Below are 14,666 nucleotides of genomic sequence, written 5' to 3'. Positions count from 1 at the left end.
TTTTGATGTGCGAGAAGAAGGCAATTTGTCTTGTACACGGATACTAGGCAAAGGTATTGTGAAATGATAATGCACTTGTTGGCTGTATTTGCAGTGTTTTGTCTGTGTTTGGCTCCTAGTCTTTTTTTAAAGATGTAAGATCGCAGGCTAGGCTTAACATCAGTTGCTTTTGAGAAGGTGCAGGTACTAATGTTATGGGCCAGGGTTTAGAGAACCCGAAAGTGTATCATGGAGTTCACCTGACCCACAACTTTTAATAGATTGTGGTATGGGGAGCACACGGCTCACATGGTACAGCAGAAATGGAAAAGTATTTTTAAAGCAAAACAATGTTTATTCTATGAACTCAAGTTAACCTTTTAAAACATAGTGAACATCTTAGCAACCATCAATTCCAATACAACCCCCAAAGTATACAACACTAAGTAAACCGTAATAACTTCCCAAACAACATCCAGAAGACAAAAGAAATGCTTTTAACAGAAGCACATCAGATTTAGAGTTCTTCCTGTTGTGACATCCCTCAAAAACATTGATTTTCCCACTCTGCAATGGACAGTCCAATAAACTGTTTGTCATACAGCTATCTGTGTTATTTCAATACCTGAATCAGTAAAAATTTACAACAGTGCCTATGGGAAGTGTGCAAAACTCTGTGCCAAGTTTTAAAAGAATTGTTAAAATACTTAATTTGTGTGTGAAAAGCATAATTGTAAAGTTATGAATAAGAATCTTTATTAGTTATTCCCTACTTATGACATTAAAAGTATTTTGATTCATTTAAGCTCTTGGTAACAAGTGCCTTTTTAAATTCAGACCAAGGGCTGCAAGCTGTACCAAAAACTCCTGAAGCACAGGAAGTGATGTGGTCAACGGGGAAGAGGAAGGATTCAGAACTGTGGCAGATGCCAGGTAAACTCAGTGGTTTTGTGAAGTTCAAAGTTCTTGTTATAGTCTCAAAAGAAATGAACCCACTTCAATTATGCCATTTTTAAGCATACTCTCAATCTCTTTGTTAACCTGTGCCAATTTTAACGGGTTAAGTCTATATGGCTGTTGTTTGATTGGAACAGCATTTCCCACACCTACATCATGTATAGCCATTTTAGTACTTCCCAATTTATCTCTACAAACTTGCCCACGTGATATCAATAACTCTTTCAGGTCAGTTTGTTTTTCCTCTGAAAGGTAACTCAATAATTTATCCCTTTTTTTTAAGAACATCCTTGTTTTCCAATTTAATTTGAGATATGTCAAATTCACAGTCATCCAGATTTGGTTTGTCACTTTGAGTTAGAATCATTAAAACCTCCTCTTTTTTTCTCTCCTTCCCTTTCAAAGTACCTTTTAAGCATATTCACATGACACACTCGGTGAGTCTTCCTTCTATCTGGTGTTTTTGCCACATAATTCGCCTCACTTAATTTACTTTCAATTTGATAAGGTCCACAAAACCTAGCTTTTAAAGGTTCACCTACCACTGGTAACAACACTAAAACTTTATCTCCACTGGCAAAACTACGAACTTTGGATTTCTTGTCCGCGACCCGTTTCATCACATTTTGTGCAACTTTCAAATGTTGTCTAGCCAAGTCACCTGCTCTATTTAATCATTCCCTAAAATTTGACACACAATCCAATAATTTAATTTCTGATTTCTCACTCAATCAATTTACGTCGTCCTCTTACCTCATGACCAAAAATTAGTTCCAAAGGACTGAATTTGGTTGACTTATTTGGTGCATCCCTAATTGCAAACAGTACGAATGAAATTCCTTTATCCCAATCCTCTGGATAATCTTGACAATAAGCCCTCAACATTGTTTTTAATGTCTGATGCCACCTTTCTAACGCTCCCTGCGATTCTGGGTGGTACGCAGTTGATTTAAATTGTTTTATTCCTGAGCTTTCCATTACTTCTTTGAATAACCTTGAGGTAAAATTTGATCCTTGATCCGATTGTAATTCTGTGGGTAGTCCATATCTACTAAAGAATTGAAGTAACTCCTCCACAGTCTTTTTAGCTGTAATATTACGTACTGGAATACTGGAAACATAGTAGACACATCCATTATCGTCAAAAGATATTGATTCCTATTTTTCATTTTAGGAAGCCGTCCTACACAATCAATTAGGACCCTTGTAAAAGGTTCCTCAAATGCTGGAATGGGTATTAAGGGCGCTGGTTTTATCACTGCTTGAGGTTTCCCTATCACTTAACATGTGTGACATGATTGACAAAATGTAACTACATCTTTATGTAGTCCAGGCCAATAAAAATGTTTTTGTCTTTTAGCTTGAGTTTTCCTTATTCCCAAATGACCTCCCACTGGTACCTCATGTGCAACTCGCAACACCTCCTTTCTATACCCTACTGACAATACTACTTGATGAACTTCTGCCCACTTTTCATTCGCCTGCACATGTAAAGCTCTCCATTTTCTCATCAATACATTACTTTTATGGTAATAAGTCTCTGGTATATACTCTGATTCCTCTTCCTTGTATGCTTTCTGTTACATCCGTTTTATTTCTACATCTTTCTGTTGTAACTCCACCAATTTTCCTGAACTAAAAATGTCTGCCTCATCCTCCACCTGTTCTTGTTCTTTTTCAACCATCTGATCAAAAATCGTTTCTGATAATTGCACTTCAACTTCATCTTCACTCTTTGATTTCTCCTCTTGTCTTAACCTGTGACCTTGCGACCTTGTTACTAAACAATCCAGAAAAATCCCAGGATATTCATCCTTCAACACTTCAGTTGTCTGATTTTGAACTGGCTTATCAACCACAGTAGGCATCAATCCCACCTGTGATCCAGCTATATCATTACCCAAGATAAACTGTATTCCTGGACAAGATAGTTTCTCTATTACTCCTACCACCACTTCACCACTCTTTACTGGACTTTCCAACCTTACCTTATATAATGGAATGCTACTACTCTCACCCTGAATTCCACATATCACCACCTTTTCTGGCAAGATTCTTCCCAAACGAAATTACTCCTCATCTCTTACCATTAAAGATTGACTAGCTCCCGTATCTCTTAAAATTGTGACTTCCTTACCTGCTCCTCTTGATACACATGAGTAAACTTTACCCACACAAGTAAATTCTTTAAAGAGATCTGGCACCTTCTTATCAATCACCCCTTGATCAGGCTGTACTATCTTTTGCACCTCCTTTGCTTCCCTTGGGCTTTCCTTTACCACTTCAGCAAACCCCACTGTCTAATCCTGTTTTACCATATCAGCTTTCCCAGTGCTTTTCTTCAACCACCAACACTGTGACTTTACATGGCCGAGTTTATTACAGTGAAAACATTTGAAACTTTTCATTTCTTTTCCACCCTCCTGGATTTCTTTTTTAATCTGAGGTACACTCTCCTTATTATCTCCCATTAGATCACCTTTACCTTTACCACTTGAGTATTTCTCAGTCCTCAGTTTCTATCCCTCACAGGCTGAAACTGATGTCGGAAACCAAGCTTTGATTTATAAACTAATTCATCATAATCTGCCATTTCTGCTGCTAACCTCGCAGTTTTAACCCTCTGCTCTTCCACATGAGTTCTCACTCCATCAGGAATTGAATTTTTTAAACTCCTCCAAAAGTATAATTTCTCTGAGAGCTTCATACGTTTGGTCTATTTTCAAAGCCCTTATCCACCTATCAAAATTACTCTGTTTGAGCCTTTCAAACTCCATGTATGTTTGACCAAATTCTTTCCTTAAATTTCTAAACCTTTGTCTGTAGGCTTCAGGCACTAGTTCATATGCACCTAAGATGGATTTTTTCACCTCCTGATCCGTCCTCATATCGCCTCCGGTAGTGATGCAAATATTTCACAAGCCCTACCCACCAGCTTTGTAATACCCACATGTCCTGTGGCCATTTCATTTGTTTAGCTGCCTTCTCAAATGAAATCATCAAACCATGGCAATGCTTGGACATATTTAAATAGTTCCCCACCGAGCCTTCGACTAAGACACTCTTTCTCACTATCCTCATCACTATCATCCAACTGTAAGTTTCCCTTTACGTCTGCCATTTTTAACTGACTGTCATGTTTCATGGCCATTTTCTGAAGTTCAAACTCTCTCCCTTTATCTTCTTCCCTGATCTGTATCTCCCTTTCTCTTTCTTTTTGTTCCGCTTGGGCTATTCTTTTCTCCATTCTTTCACCTTTTCTTTTTCCTCTCTATCTCTTTCGTATTCAAGTTGCTTTAATTCTTTCTCATGTTCCATTTGTGTAAGTTGTAACTGAATTTTTGCCATTTCCAATGAGTCAAACTGTATCTCAGGCAATTTTAAATGCTTAGCCACTGCCATAGTTACCTCTTTTCGCATTTTGTCAGGTAATGTTAACTGCAATGTTTTTGCCAAATCGAACAGTCTGCTTTTCGTCTCTGTCCATAAAGTACTGCGTGTGACCGTCTCCACCCCCAAAAACATCAGAGCCTCTGAAAGAACCATTGTCCACAACACACCACACCTGATAAGTAACCACAATATGCTCACCCCTCGTTGACTTTAAGTTCACTAAGCCAATCCAATAGTTAGACTTTTATCCCAGACGAGCCCCCAATTTGTTAGGGGCCAGGGTTTAGAGAATCCCGAAGTGTATCATGGAGTATGGAGTTCACGTGACCCACAACTTTTAATAGATTGTGGTATGGGGAGCACACAACCCACTCTACAGGTGTGGTACGGCAGAAATGGAAAAGTATTTTTTAAAGCAAAACAATGTTTATTCTATGAACTCAAGTTAAACTTTTTAAAACATACAGTGAACATCTTAGCAACCATCAATTCAAATACAACCCCCAAAGAATGCAACACTAAGTAATCCTTAATAACTTCCCAAACAACATCCAGAAGACAAAAGAAACCCCTTTTAACAGAAGCACATCAGGTTTACATTCACTACTGAGAACATTTATAATTCTGAATTCACCAAATGATCAAGAGGTAGTCTTTTATGGCAGAGAGATCAACAGTACACCTGCTCTGTCTGGCTTCAGCTCCAACACTGAAAACAAAACTAAAACACACCCTGCAGCAAACAGCCTAAAACGAAAGTAAAAAGCTGTCCGACTGCCCAGCTCCACCCACACTCTGACATCACTGATAAACACCCATTTCTTAAAGGTACTCTCATATGACACTAAGAAGGGCCACTTCTGGAACCACTGCAGTCCATTTGATAAAAATAATTCTACAGTGCCATTAGGAAAGATGTTCCAGGATTTTGACCCAATGAAGATGAAGGAAAAGTGACATATGCCCAAATCAGGATTGTTGTGAGACTTGAGCATATTTTGAATAAACCTGAAAATATGCTAATGACTACAGACTTGAAAATGATGGTGTTCCCATGCACCTGTTACCATTGCCTTCCAGATGTTGGAAGTTTGCAGCACTACTAATAACATGCACATAGCACAGTGAGTAGGTATATATTCAAGGGACAACATGTATTTAGTTCCACTTGCTCCAGTGCTAAATTCTGTCTATATCTCTGCAACACATTGAATTGAGTTTTTTGTTAATAGAGGAGTTGTACTTGTTGATGGGGTGACCTACCCAATGTATATTATGTATATAAGGGCAGCACGGTAGCACAAGTGATTAGCACTGTGGCTTCACAGCGCCAGGGCCCCAGGTTCGATTCCCCGCTGGGTCACTGTCTGTGCGGAGTTTGCACGTTCTCCCCGTGTGTGCGTGGGTTTTCTCCGGGTGCTCCGGTTTCCTCCCACAGTCCAAAGACGTGCAGGTTAGGTGGATTGGCCATGCTAAATTACCCGTAGTGTCCATAAGGGTTGGGAGGGGTTATTGGGTTGCGGGGAAAAGGTGGAAGTGAGGGATTAATGTGGGTCGGTGCAGACTCGATGGGCCGAATGGCCTCCTTCTGCACTGTATGTTCTATGTAATCTATGTATATAGAATTTAAATGCCCTGTGGTTTTAAGGTAGAGCTGGTTTTGAAATATGTGAAATCAAAAAGATACAGGCAGAACTTTATATAGCAATAAACTGGGCCGGTGATTTATGGGCACTGTTTACTTGCCCTAGGTATGGTAAAGAATATGAATTGCCTTCTGTGCAATTAATACATGGGTAATATATATAGAAGTAATTATTTTTTAAAACAACATTTGAAGAGTCCAACATGACTGAAAATGCTCTCTGATCTTAATTTAAATAATTCTACCCTGCATTGAAAGCCCATCACATCATTGCATTTTCAAACAAAAAGGTGTGTTGCCAGGGCTGCAGGCAATTAAAACTGCTGGTTATTTCCCTCCCATTTAGAGTCCTTCCTGTCATGACATCCCTCAAAAACATTGATTTTCCCACTCTGCAATGGACAGTTCAATAAACTGTTTGTCATACGGCTATCTGTGTTGTTATTTCAATACCTGAATCAGTAGAAATTTACAACAGTGCCTATGGGAAGTATGCAAAACTCTGTGCCAAGTTCTAAGTGAATTGTTAAAATACTTAATTTGTGTGTGAAAAGCATAGTTCTAATTGTAAAATTATGAATAAGAATCTTTATTATTTATTCCCTACTAATGACATTAAAAGTATTTTGATTCATTTAAGCTTTTGGTAACAAGTGCCTTTTTAAATTCAGACCAAGGGTTGCAAGATGTACCAAAAACTCCTGAAGAACAGAAAGTGATGTGGTCAATGGGGAAGAGGAAGGATTCAGAACTGTGGCAGATGCCAGGTAAACGCAGTGGTTTTGTGAAGTTAAAAGTTCTTGTTATAGTCTGAAAAGAAATGTGTACACTTGAATTAATTATTGCATTTCAGGATATTTTGGGTAATTTTTTCACAAAGACTTTTGAGGGCTAGTTTTGGTGTTGGGGTTTTGGCATTAATGTGCAATGGGCTCACAGCTGAACTAGTTGCTTGCCCTGCAGCTCTTTTCCATTGGGGAAAGGAAATTTGGCATGATGGAAAACCGGGCTGCCAATTCACGACCAGCTCATTTCTGCAAAGCAACCCCCCCCCCCCCCCCCCCCCCCCCGATCTCTCTTGTGCACTTCACTGAATTTGTTTAGCTATCATAAAGGTTGATGCTTCTGTTACAATGACAACGTTGCTTAACTACCGTTGGAGCTTCTGGGCAGGTATTTATTTTCCATTTAAAATATAAACATTGAATCTTTCCAGGAGTGACTTTCTAATGTAAATGTAGAAATGTTGCCAATCTTGCCAATCTAACTTTCAAAGCTGCAGTTTATTTTGAGTAATGTTCATTGCAGAGCTATCAGGTTTTCTAATAACCTGATTAGTTACACAACTAGGTGGGGAGGCGGGGCACTGCTGGTGGGGGTAGGTGGGGACGACAACAGGTGCTTATTTACAATGATTACCAGTCTTACATTTATTTACTGTTGCTTTTGGAGATTATAATGTTGATAAGCATTTCATTCAATCATACTAATGCAGCCTGGGAAATAACACATGCTGAAGTTGGCCAGAAGGAGAGTTTTTTATTGGATTACAGTATTATCTGTGAATTATTTTCTAGGTTGGGTGTAATTTTATCATGTTTATTCTTCTCATTTAGATATTTCATTTCCACGTGTTCTTTCATGTATATGGTATGTTCATTTTCACCTGAAGGGTTGGCTGACAGATTCCTACACTTCCAACATCAGTACCCTTCAAGCTTAACAGAAAGTTACATTTTAATTTTTGGAGCAAGACCATTTAGCTGTAATAAAAATCATTATTGTATCCTTCTCAATGAGCAGGCATTTTCTCTGGATGATCAGTAACTTGCTGGCTGTCCATGAATTGAGACCTTGAGTTGAACAAAAAAGAAATTGGAGACTTTGATAACTTGTGATAATGTTGCATGACTAATTTAAGGGCCAATGAATTGCATTTATATCCAAACTGTCAAACACTGCGTTGTGTATGTAAATATTTCTATTACTGAAGCACTTATTTTATCAGATATTTCAGAGTGGTGATGATCACATTTTACAATCTTGTGACCTCTTTGCAGTCTAAATTTGGCAGGCACCATAGTCATCATCTAAGCCACTTCTGGTTCACCAAATCAAACTTTTTTTATTTATGCAGCTGTTTTATGGAAATTCTGTTTGTGTTTCCTGGCCAAATTAGTGGCCGAATGCTTAGTGAGGCTGACGATCTCACAGCTTCCTAAGATGCTAAACACTTTTTAAGTAGAGGCGAGGGGGTTGCACTTTTTGAATGCCTTGACCTTTTTAGTAAGCTACAGCTGTTTTTGTGATAAGTTATTGCAGCCTGAGGGATACTGTCATGCATTATCGAACATTGTATCTAAATAACTTTAATGTCTTCACCTTGCGTTATTCCCATTCTCCACAAGCCCTTCAAAAGTTATAAGCAAGTGTAATTTTTTGCACAATACTATACAATTTGTCTTGACTAGAGCTTTTAGCATTGCAGATCATCTCAAATAGTTTCATAGGAATTGGGGAAGTGACCAAAAAGCTCTGATAATGTGGTTTTAACAAGGTGATAGGGCAAGACATAGAATAGAGTGATTTCGGGGAAGAGTTCTAGCATGTTGAGTATTTCGCAGAGCAAAATTGCGACAGCAGATACAAGCATACACACAACATACGAATTAGGAGCAGGAGTAGGCCCTTCAAGCCTGCTTCGCCATTCAATAAGATCATGGCTGATCTAATTGTGGCCTCGGCGTCACTTTCCTGCCTAACCCGATACCTCCTGACTCCCTTGTTAATCACGAATCTTTTGATATCTGCCTTAGAAATATTCAATAACCCTGCCTCTACTGCTCTCTGGGGAAAAGAGTTCCACAGATTCACGGCCCTCTGAGGGGAAACAAATTCTCCTGCTCACCACTTTAAATGGGAGATTAATTTTAAATTGTGTCGCTTAGTTCTGGTTTCTGCCATAAGGAGAAAAATACTTTCAGAATCCACTTTGTCAAGTCCCCTCAGGACCTTGCATGTGTCAATAAGGTCACCTCTCATTCTTCGAAAGTCCAGTGGAAACCGGCTCAGTCTGCCCAACCTTTCCTATGGGATTAGGACTGGAGGATGTTGGAGAGCTAAAATGAAAGGGGGGGGAGGGGCTTAGAAAACAAACAAATAGGATTTTTAAGTGAATGTGTCGAGGGATTTGAGTGGATATGGGTGTCTATAATGTATTGTAAGACAGGATGGGTGTTTGGATGAGATGGAATGATACAGCGAAGTCTGGAAATGTGGAACAATATTTTGACACACTGAAGTAGGGACAAAGAATAGAATGATGTGAAGATGAAAACAAGTAGTTTGAGGCTGTGTATGGCATGGTTTGTAGCTCCCCGCTTGGTCCTAAAGGAGATTCCCATTTGGTGTAGCATTGGCACTTAATTAAATTGCATCAGAGTGTGTTCTTCACTTCCATTGAGGAGTCAGTGGTCAGTATTGGGGTAGTTCCCAATGGGGAAATGGGGGAGGAGGTTGGAGCAAAAAAGGTTACACTCCGTTCCAGTTAAGTATCTTCTGGCAGTGTCAGGGGCTCCATATGATAGGCATCGCCAGATTAGCAGAGCAGGCGCAAGTGGCTAAATGGCCTACTCCACCTTTCACTGAGGCAACATTGATCTGTTTAGCATTTTCATTGGATACATAACTGGTGGCACAAATGAATCGTTGTAAACGTTTGTAGAAAATATAGTGTGATATTGAGTTGAAACTTGTAACGTGGTTCATTTACGCTTGCTAGAAGTGATGTATATTTAATCGCAGGGTCCCATCCTTTGCAGATAAAATAAATATGCGCAAGCCTTGCATTGTTTTTTTACTTACCCAGGGTCTTGGGGAGCCTACAATTCCCTGTTTTTTTTCTTCATGACAATGTCTCAGCCAATCAGAGTCAAGGTGCAACCAATCCAAGCCCTCTTCTCCTATCGTATAAATTGTGATCATTTGAAATTTGGCATTCTTTCATTTAGCCTGATGAGTGCAAAATGAAAAACTTTGACAATATATTTCTTTTCAGCAATATTCAGGTTGAAATTGTGTTACAGTGATGCTTTGGTAACCTGAATCTTGCATGAAAATGGATTATAAATTTCTCAACCACTCCGACATCTTGATTGTGCTTGAAGAATTTTTAACTTGCATATTCTCAAATTTGACTTTTTAAGGGGCGGCATGGTGGGACAGTGGTTAGCACGGCTGCCTCACAGCTCCAGGGTCACAGGCTCACTTACGGCCTTGGGTGACTGTATGGAGTTTGCACTTTCTCCCTGTGTCTGCGCGCATTTCTTCCCACAGTCCAAAGATGTGCAGGGTAGGTGAATTGGGCATGATAAATTGCCCCTTACTGGGTTAGTTGGGCTTACTGGGTTACGGGCATCGGGTGGAGGCATGGGCTTGGGTAGGGTGCTCTTTCCAACGGCCGGTACAGACTCGATGGGCCGAATGGCCTCCTCCTGCACTGTAAATTCTATGATTCTATGATAATCAGCATAGCTGTAGCAACCTAATATTTTGAAAGTTAAAGAATTAGCACTTTTGGTTTCTTAATTTGAAACTTGCATTTCATTTTATTTTCTGGTTTTGTTGCATTCTGCATTGATCTCACCGAACTGTTTTGTAAATTTAAATAACTGAGCAAATTCAAAGTGTTTCTCAACAATCAGCGTGGAATTCCAATACTACCATAAAGAAATGTGTTTGCGAAATGGGTCATGTTTATTAGTAAGATATTATATTGCAGAATCCTATCACGATGTCACAGCCTGCCATTAGAGCAGCAATTGTGAATATTAATTGTTCTGTGGTCTGGAACTGATGGCAGGATGACAATATTTGGGATGATTGTGTGTTTTTCAAAACTCCCCTCTGCGATAGACCAGCTATCAGCCACATTCCAGCCATTTTACTTATCAGCTAAAGAGATTTGGGGAAGGAAGGGTTGCCGCTTTTTGAGGTAGCTGTCTCGGTGCCTGCTGCTGTCAACTGGATAACCGTAGAGATGGGAAGGATATAGGTTGGCCACGACAGTGACTAAATATCCTAGACGTTTTTCCTCATCTGTCATTGAGTTTCTAAACAAAATGGTAAAAATTAAATGGGGGGTCGGCGTTTTGGATGTGAACAGCTAATTTTCCATTCACTGTATTTTTGCATGACCCTGGAGAACATCATTATTTTGGTGCTTTTCTTGATCTTTAAAGTTTTCTTAATTTGTCTATTTTCTGTGTAATAAAGCTTTCTTTGTGTACTAAATTGCTTACATACAGACCAAAATACAAGTGAAAGTCAGCACTGTTGTTTGAGATATATCCCCAAACAACAGGAACAAAGCTCCAGCAGTTCATTACTTGATTTGAACCAATGCTTTGTAATTCCCTCCAGCATATATTTATTTATTGTCACGTGTACCGAGGTACAGTGAAAAGCATTGTTCTGCTTACAGTCCAGGCAGATCGCTCCATACATGAAAACATAGAACATACTATATAAATAATAGTTGTAAAAGATGTAGGAAGAGGATCTGTAAGGGGAGAGCTCACAGAGAGTCACCAGGCTTTGGTGCTATCTTGGGGGAATTTTCTTTCTTAAATTTAAAATCCAGTTGTAGCCTATTGATTTTTTTCCCCTTTTTTGATCCTTGTCCTCCATCACCATCTTTGGCTTCTCCTTTCTCTTGCTTCTCCTCCCCTGCTGTCCAGCCACTGCTGTTGGACATCCCCGGCTGTTTCCTGGCTCCTCCGGCCGTCGGGCCCGGACTGCTGCTGTTGGGAGAAGCTGGGCTGCTTCCGTGGTATACACGATCAGTCGGTGATTGACTATTGGATAGAATAGCTACGTACAGGTTTTCACGGAAATAAAATGGATGTAAATTTGTTTTAAGTTTAAGATTGCATAATTTTACCTGCTATACTCTATTATTGAGTAAAGAGAGAGAAGGCAAAATAACTAATGGCAAAATGAATCAATTAAAAATGGAAAGGGGCAATCATAGATGGCCCTGGGCAGTTAAGTGACTGCACAGTAATGTAGAAAAGATTTTATATTGTCGGTAAATTTTGTATGCCAGAATTTGGTAAAGTTATTTTTTGAATACTCTAAAATTAAAGAAATATGGTGCATGCATAGCTGGTGCTGTAGATTAATTGGGAAATAAAGGTAGTTTTAAAGGATTTATATTTGTATTGGTAAACATGAGAAATAAGGTATAGTTATAAGTGGGGTTAATTTAATGTTTCCGTGCCTGAAAGGGTAAAACCTAGAGTGAGATTCATGCTGGACAAAGGTATTTGTATGTGTGGGTGTTGGTTCAGTTCCAACTGGCTTTCTGTTGTGCTTAGAGAGGGCTACAGCGTGAAGAATAAATAAACCCCCAGTGGTTGCTTAGCAACTGGGACCTTGTAAGGTAGAGAATCTTTTAAGATTTAATTTAGCTGATTTGATTGCAGTAGAAGATAGGTAGTGAGAGAAAAGGCAGTTTTGCTAGAAGTTTAGAAGTGTAGAGAAGCTGTGCCAGAAGAGAAACCATGCCATAGAGTAATGGTTTTAAAAACAAAATTCCAATTAAGGGGCAATTTAGCATGGCCAATCCACTAACCCTGCACATCTTTGGGTTGTGGAGCTGAGACCCATGCAGACACGGGAGAATGTGCAAACCCCACACAGACAGTGACCTGGGGCAGGGATCAAAACCGAGTCCTCTGTGCCGTGAGGCAGCAGTGCTATTCACTGCACCACCATATGACTCTACCATGGAGTAATAGTTAAGAAAACAAGTGCAGAGATCTGAAGAGCAGCTAGGTAAGGAAACTAGAGAAATGAAGATAAGTTTCCAAGAAGTTTGAGGTGAAAGGTACTAGACCAGGGAACTGATCTGTAAAGACAGACAGAGTTAGAAGAAGGCTGAGACGCTAGAAAGATATCGGAAGTGATAGTCGGGTTTGTGAGATTTTACGACAGCCTGTGGAACGTGAGTTGCACATTGGAAATTGATGGTTAGATCTCGGAGTTTGTGTTAAAGCAGTTAAAAGAAAGGATTAGAGGCAGATGTCTGGAGAAGTGGTGAGATGCAAATTCACTGATCAGTTGAAAACAAATATTCTACTTCTGTGATTCGAGAAAACAATGAGTCTATAGAGGTGGTAAATTCAAAGTGGAGAGGTAAGGAAGTGGACATGTACCTGCCAAAAGCCAGCTGCACAGGGTGAACAACATCAAAGGGACAGAAGCAGTATGACTGTAGAACCCTAATTTGAGAGAGAGAGAGAGAGAGAGAGAAAGCTAACATCAGAACTGCATCAAGCTGTAGATATAGTCTCCCGAAAGAAGCAGTCATTTTCCACTTTTGCTGAACCTGAAGACTATTTCCCAGATGTGGCCACCTTAATCTGTGGTAATTTTCTGGATTTAGCTCATAAAGTTACTTAAAATTGTATGTTGTTTGGATGAAGGTGTGTCTCAAGAATTCAGAAACATAGGTAGTTGGGGATCAAGGGATAGTTTCATGTGAAATTCTGTGTATATCGTCATCGGTATGATTAAGTGTCATGGCATATTACAGTCCTTTTTGTCATGTCTATTTTGTCTTTTTTTTAAGTTAATAAATATTCTTTATTAGTTGTTCACACAATGACTGGACTGTTCCTCACTGGATTATACGCCATTCCTCCTATTATACCCCCCAAAAAACGCATACACTAATACGAACCAGTGTTCCAAGTTACACTTCTGGGTTTGGGGATACCCTCGCATTTAACATCAGCGTAGTTCGTAACAGGAACTTTTTGTGCCAATAAGATAATTGTAGCTTAAGATGTACTTTGTAACCTACGTTAATCTGTGGATCTGTGCGTAATAGTTAAGATAAGGGGGGAGTCGAGGCTTTTGTATCATCATCCAATTTGTTCATGTTTGATAAATGTTCTTTTCTTGATAACGCTAATTAGCGGTTCTGTGACTCTTTTCGTCCACGTTATATTTTTTAAAAAGTAAAAGTTCTGAGCCAGGATTCCATTATGGAATCTTCCCCTCCAGTTATAACATCAACTGGGATCGCACCAAGACCATTTGGCTTCAGAGGTCAGGTGGTTACAAATCCTAGCCTCCAGAAGTTTTCGATGTCACCGACCTATAACTCATCAACAATTCTTGGTTTGGTTCCCATATTGGTCGCAGACCTTTGTAAAAACAAGAACATTTCCTCTGAAGCAAAACCTAGCTCATCTAGCCCATCTCTGTGTAAACTAACTTGTTTGACTGAGGATTGATAGGAGCCATGAAGGAACACGACCTTAAACTTATCATGCCAAAGAATGGTAGATAATAGAGACCTTAGGAAAGTATGTAGAAGGGGGAGGTGAAAGAGATCCGGTTGCTTTGTAACTGCTGGAAAGACTGGTCTATGAATAGTCAGGAGCGATGCGCATGGTGCATAGAGCAGCCAGAAATCCATGTCCTGCACTGGAAGCTTTTCTATTTCAGGGCAGAAATTCCCATTTTACTCATTTGTACTTTCAACTGAGAGTTAATAAGTTACAGTTTTTATATTATTGTACATTACTATTTCTACACCTACAAAATACTGCTGGTCATCTACTGAGAATTGTCTCAACAATGAAAAAAGACTTTTCACAACCACCAGATGTCTCAAAGTGTT

General features: G+C 39.4%; 1 protein-coding gene across 6 annotated transcripts in view; it reads left to right on the top strand.

Moving 5' to 3' along the window:
* The window catches only part of zfpm1 (zinc finger protein, FOG family member 1), a 292,105-nt gene that overhangs the window by 117,693 nt on the left and 159,746 nt on the right, over window positions 1–14,666 (top strand). For 5 of the 6 annotated variants that reach the window (XM_072518070.1, XM_072518067.1, XM_072518068.1 and 2 more), the window contains 2 exons: window positions 817–912; window positions 6,646–6,741. In XM_072518070.1, coding sequence (XP_072374171.1) covers window positions 817–912; window positions 6,646–6,741 — 192 coding nt within the window. The remainder of the gene's footprint in view (window positions 1–816; window positions 913–6,645; window positions 6,742–14,666) is intronic. The other variant, XM_072518072.1, reaches the window with a different exon arrangement.

Source organism: Scyliorhinus torazame, chromosome 10 (genome assembly GCF_047496885.1).
Source record: "Scyliorhinus torazame isolate Kashiwa2021f chromosome 10, sScyTor2.1, whole genome shotgun sequence".
In the NCBI taxonomy this organism is placed as follows: domain Eukaryota; kingdom Metazoa; phylum Chordata; class Chondrichthyes; order Carcharhiniformes; family Scyliorhinidae; genus Scyliorhinus; species Scyliorhinus torazame.
Note: the sequence above shows the minus strand (reverse complement) of the source record. Positions and strands in the feature narration are given on the sequence as shown.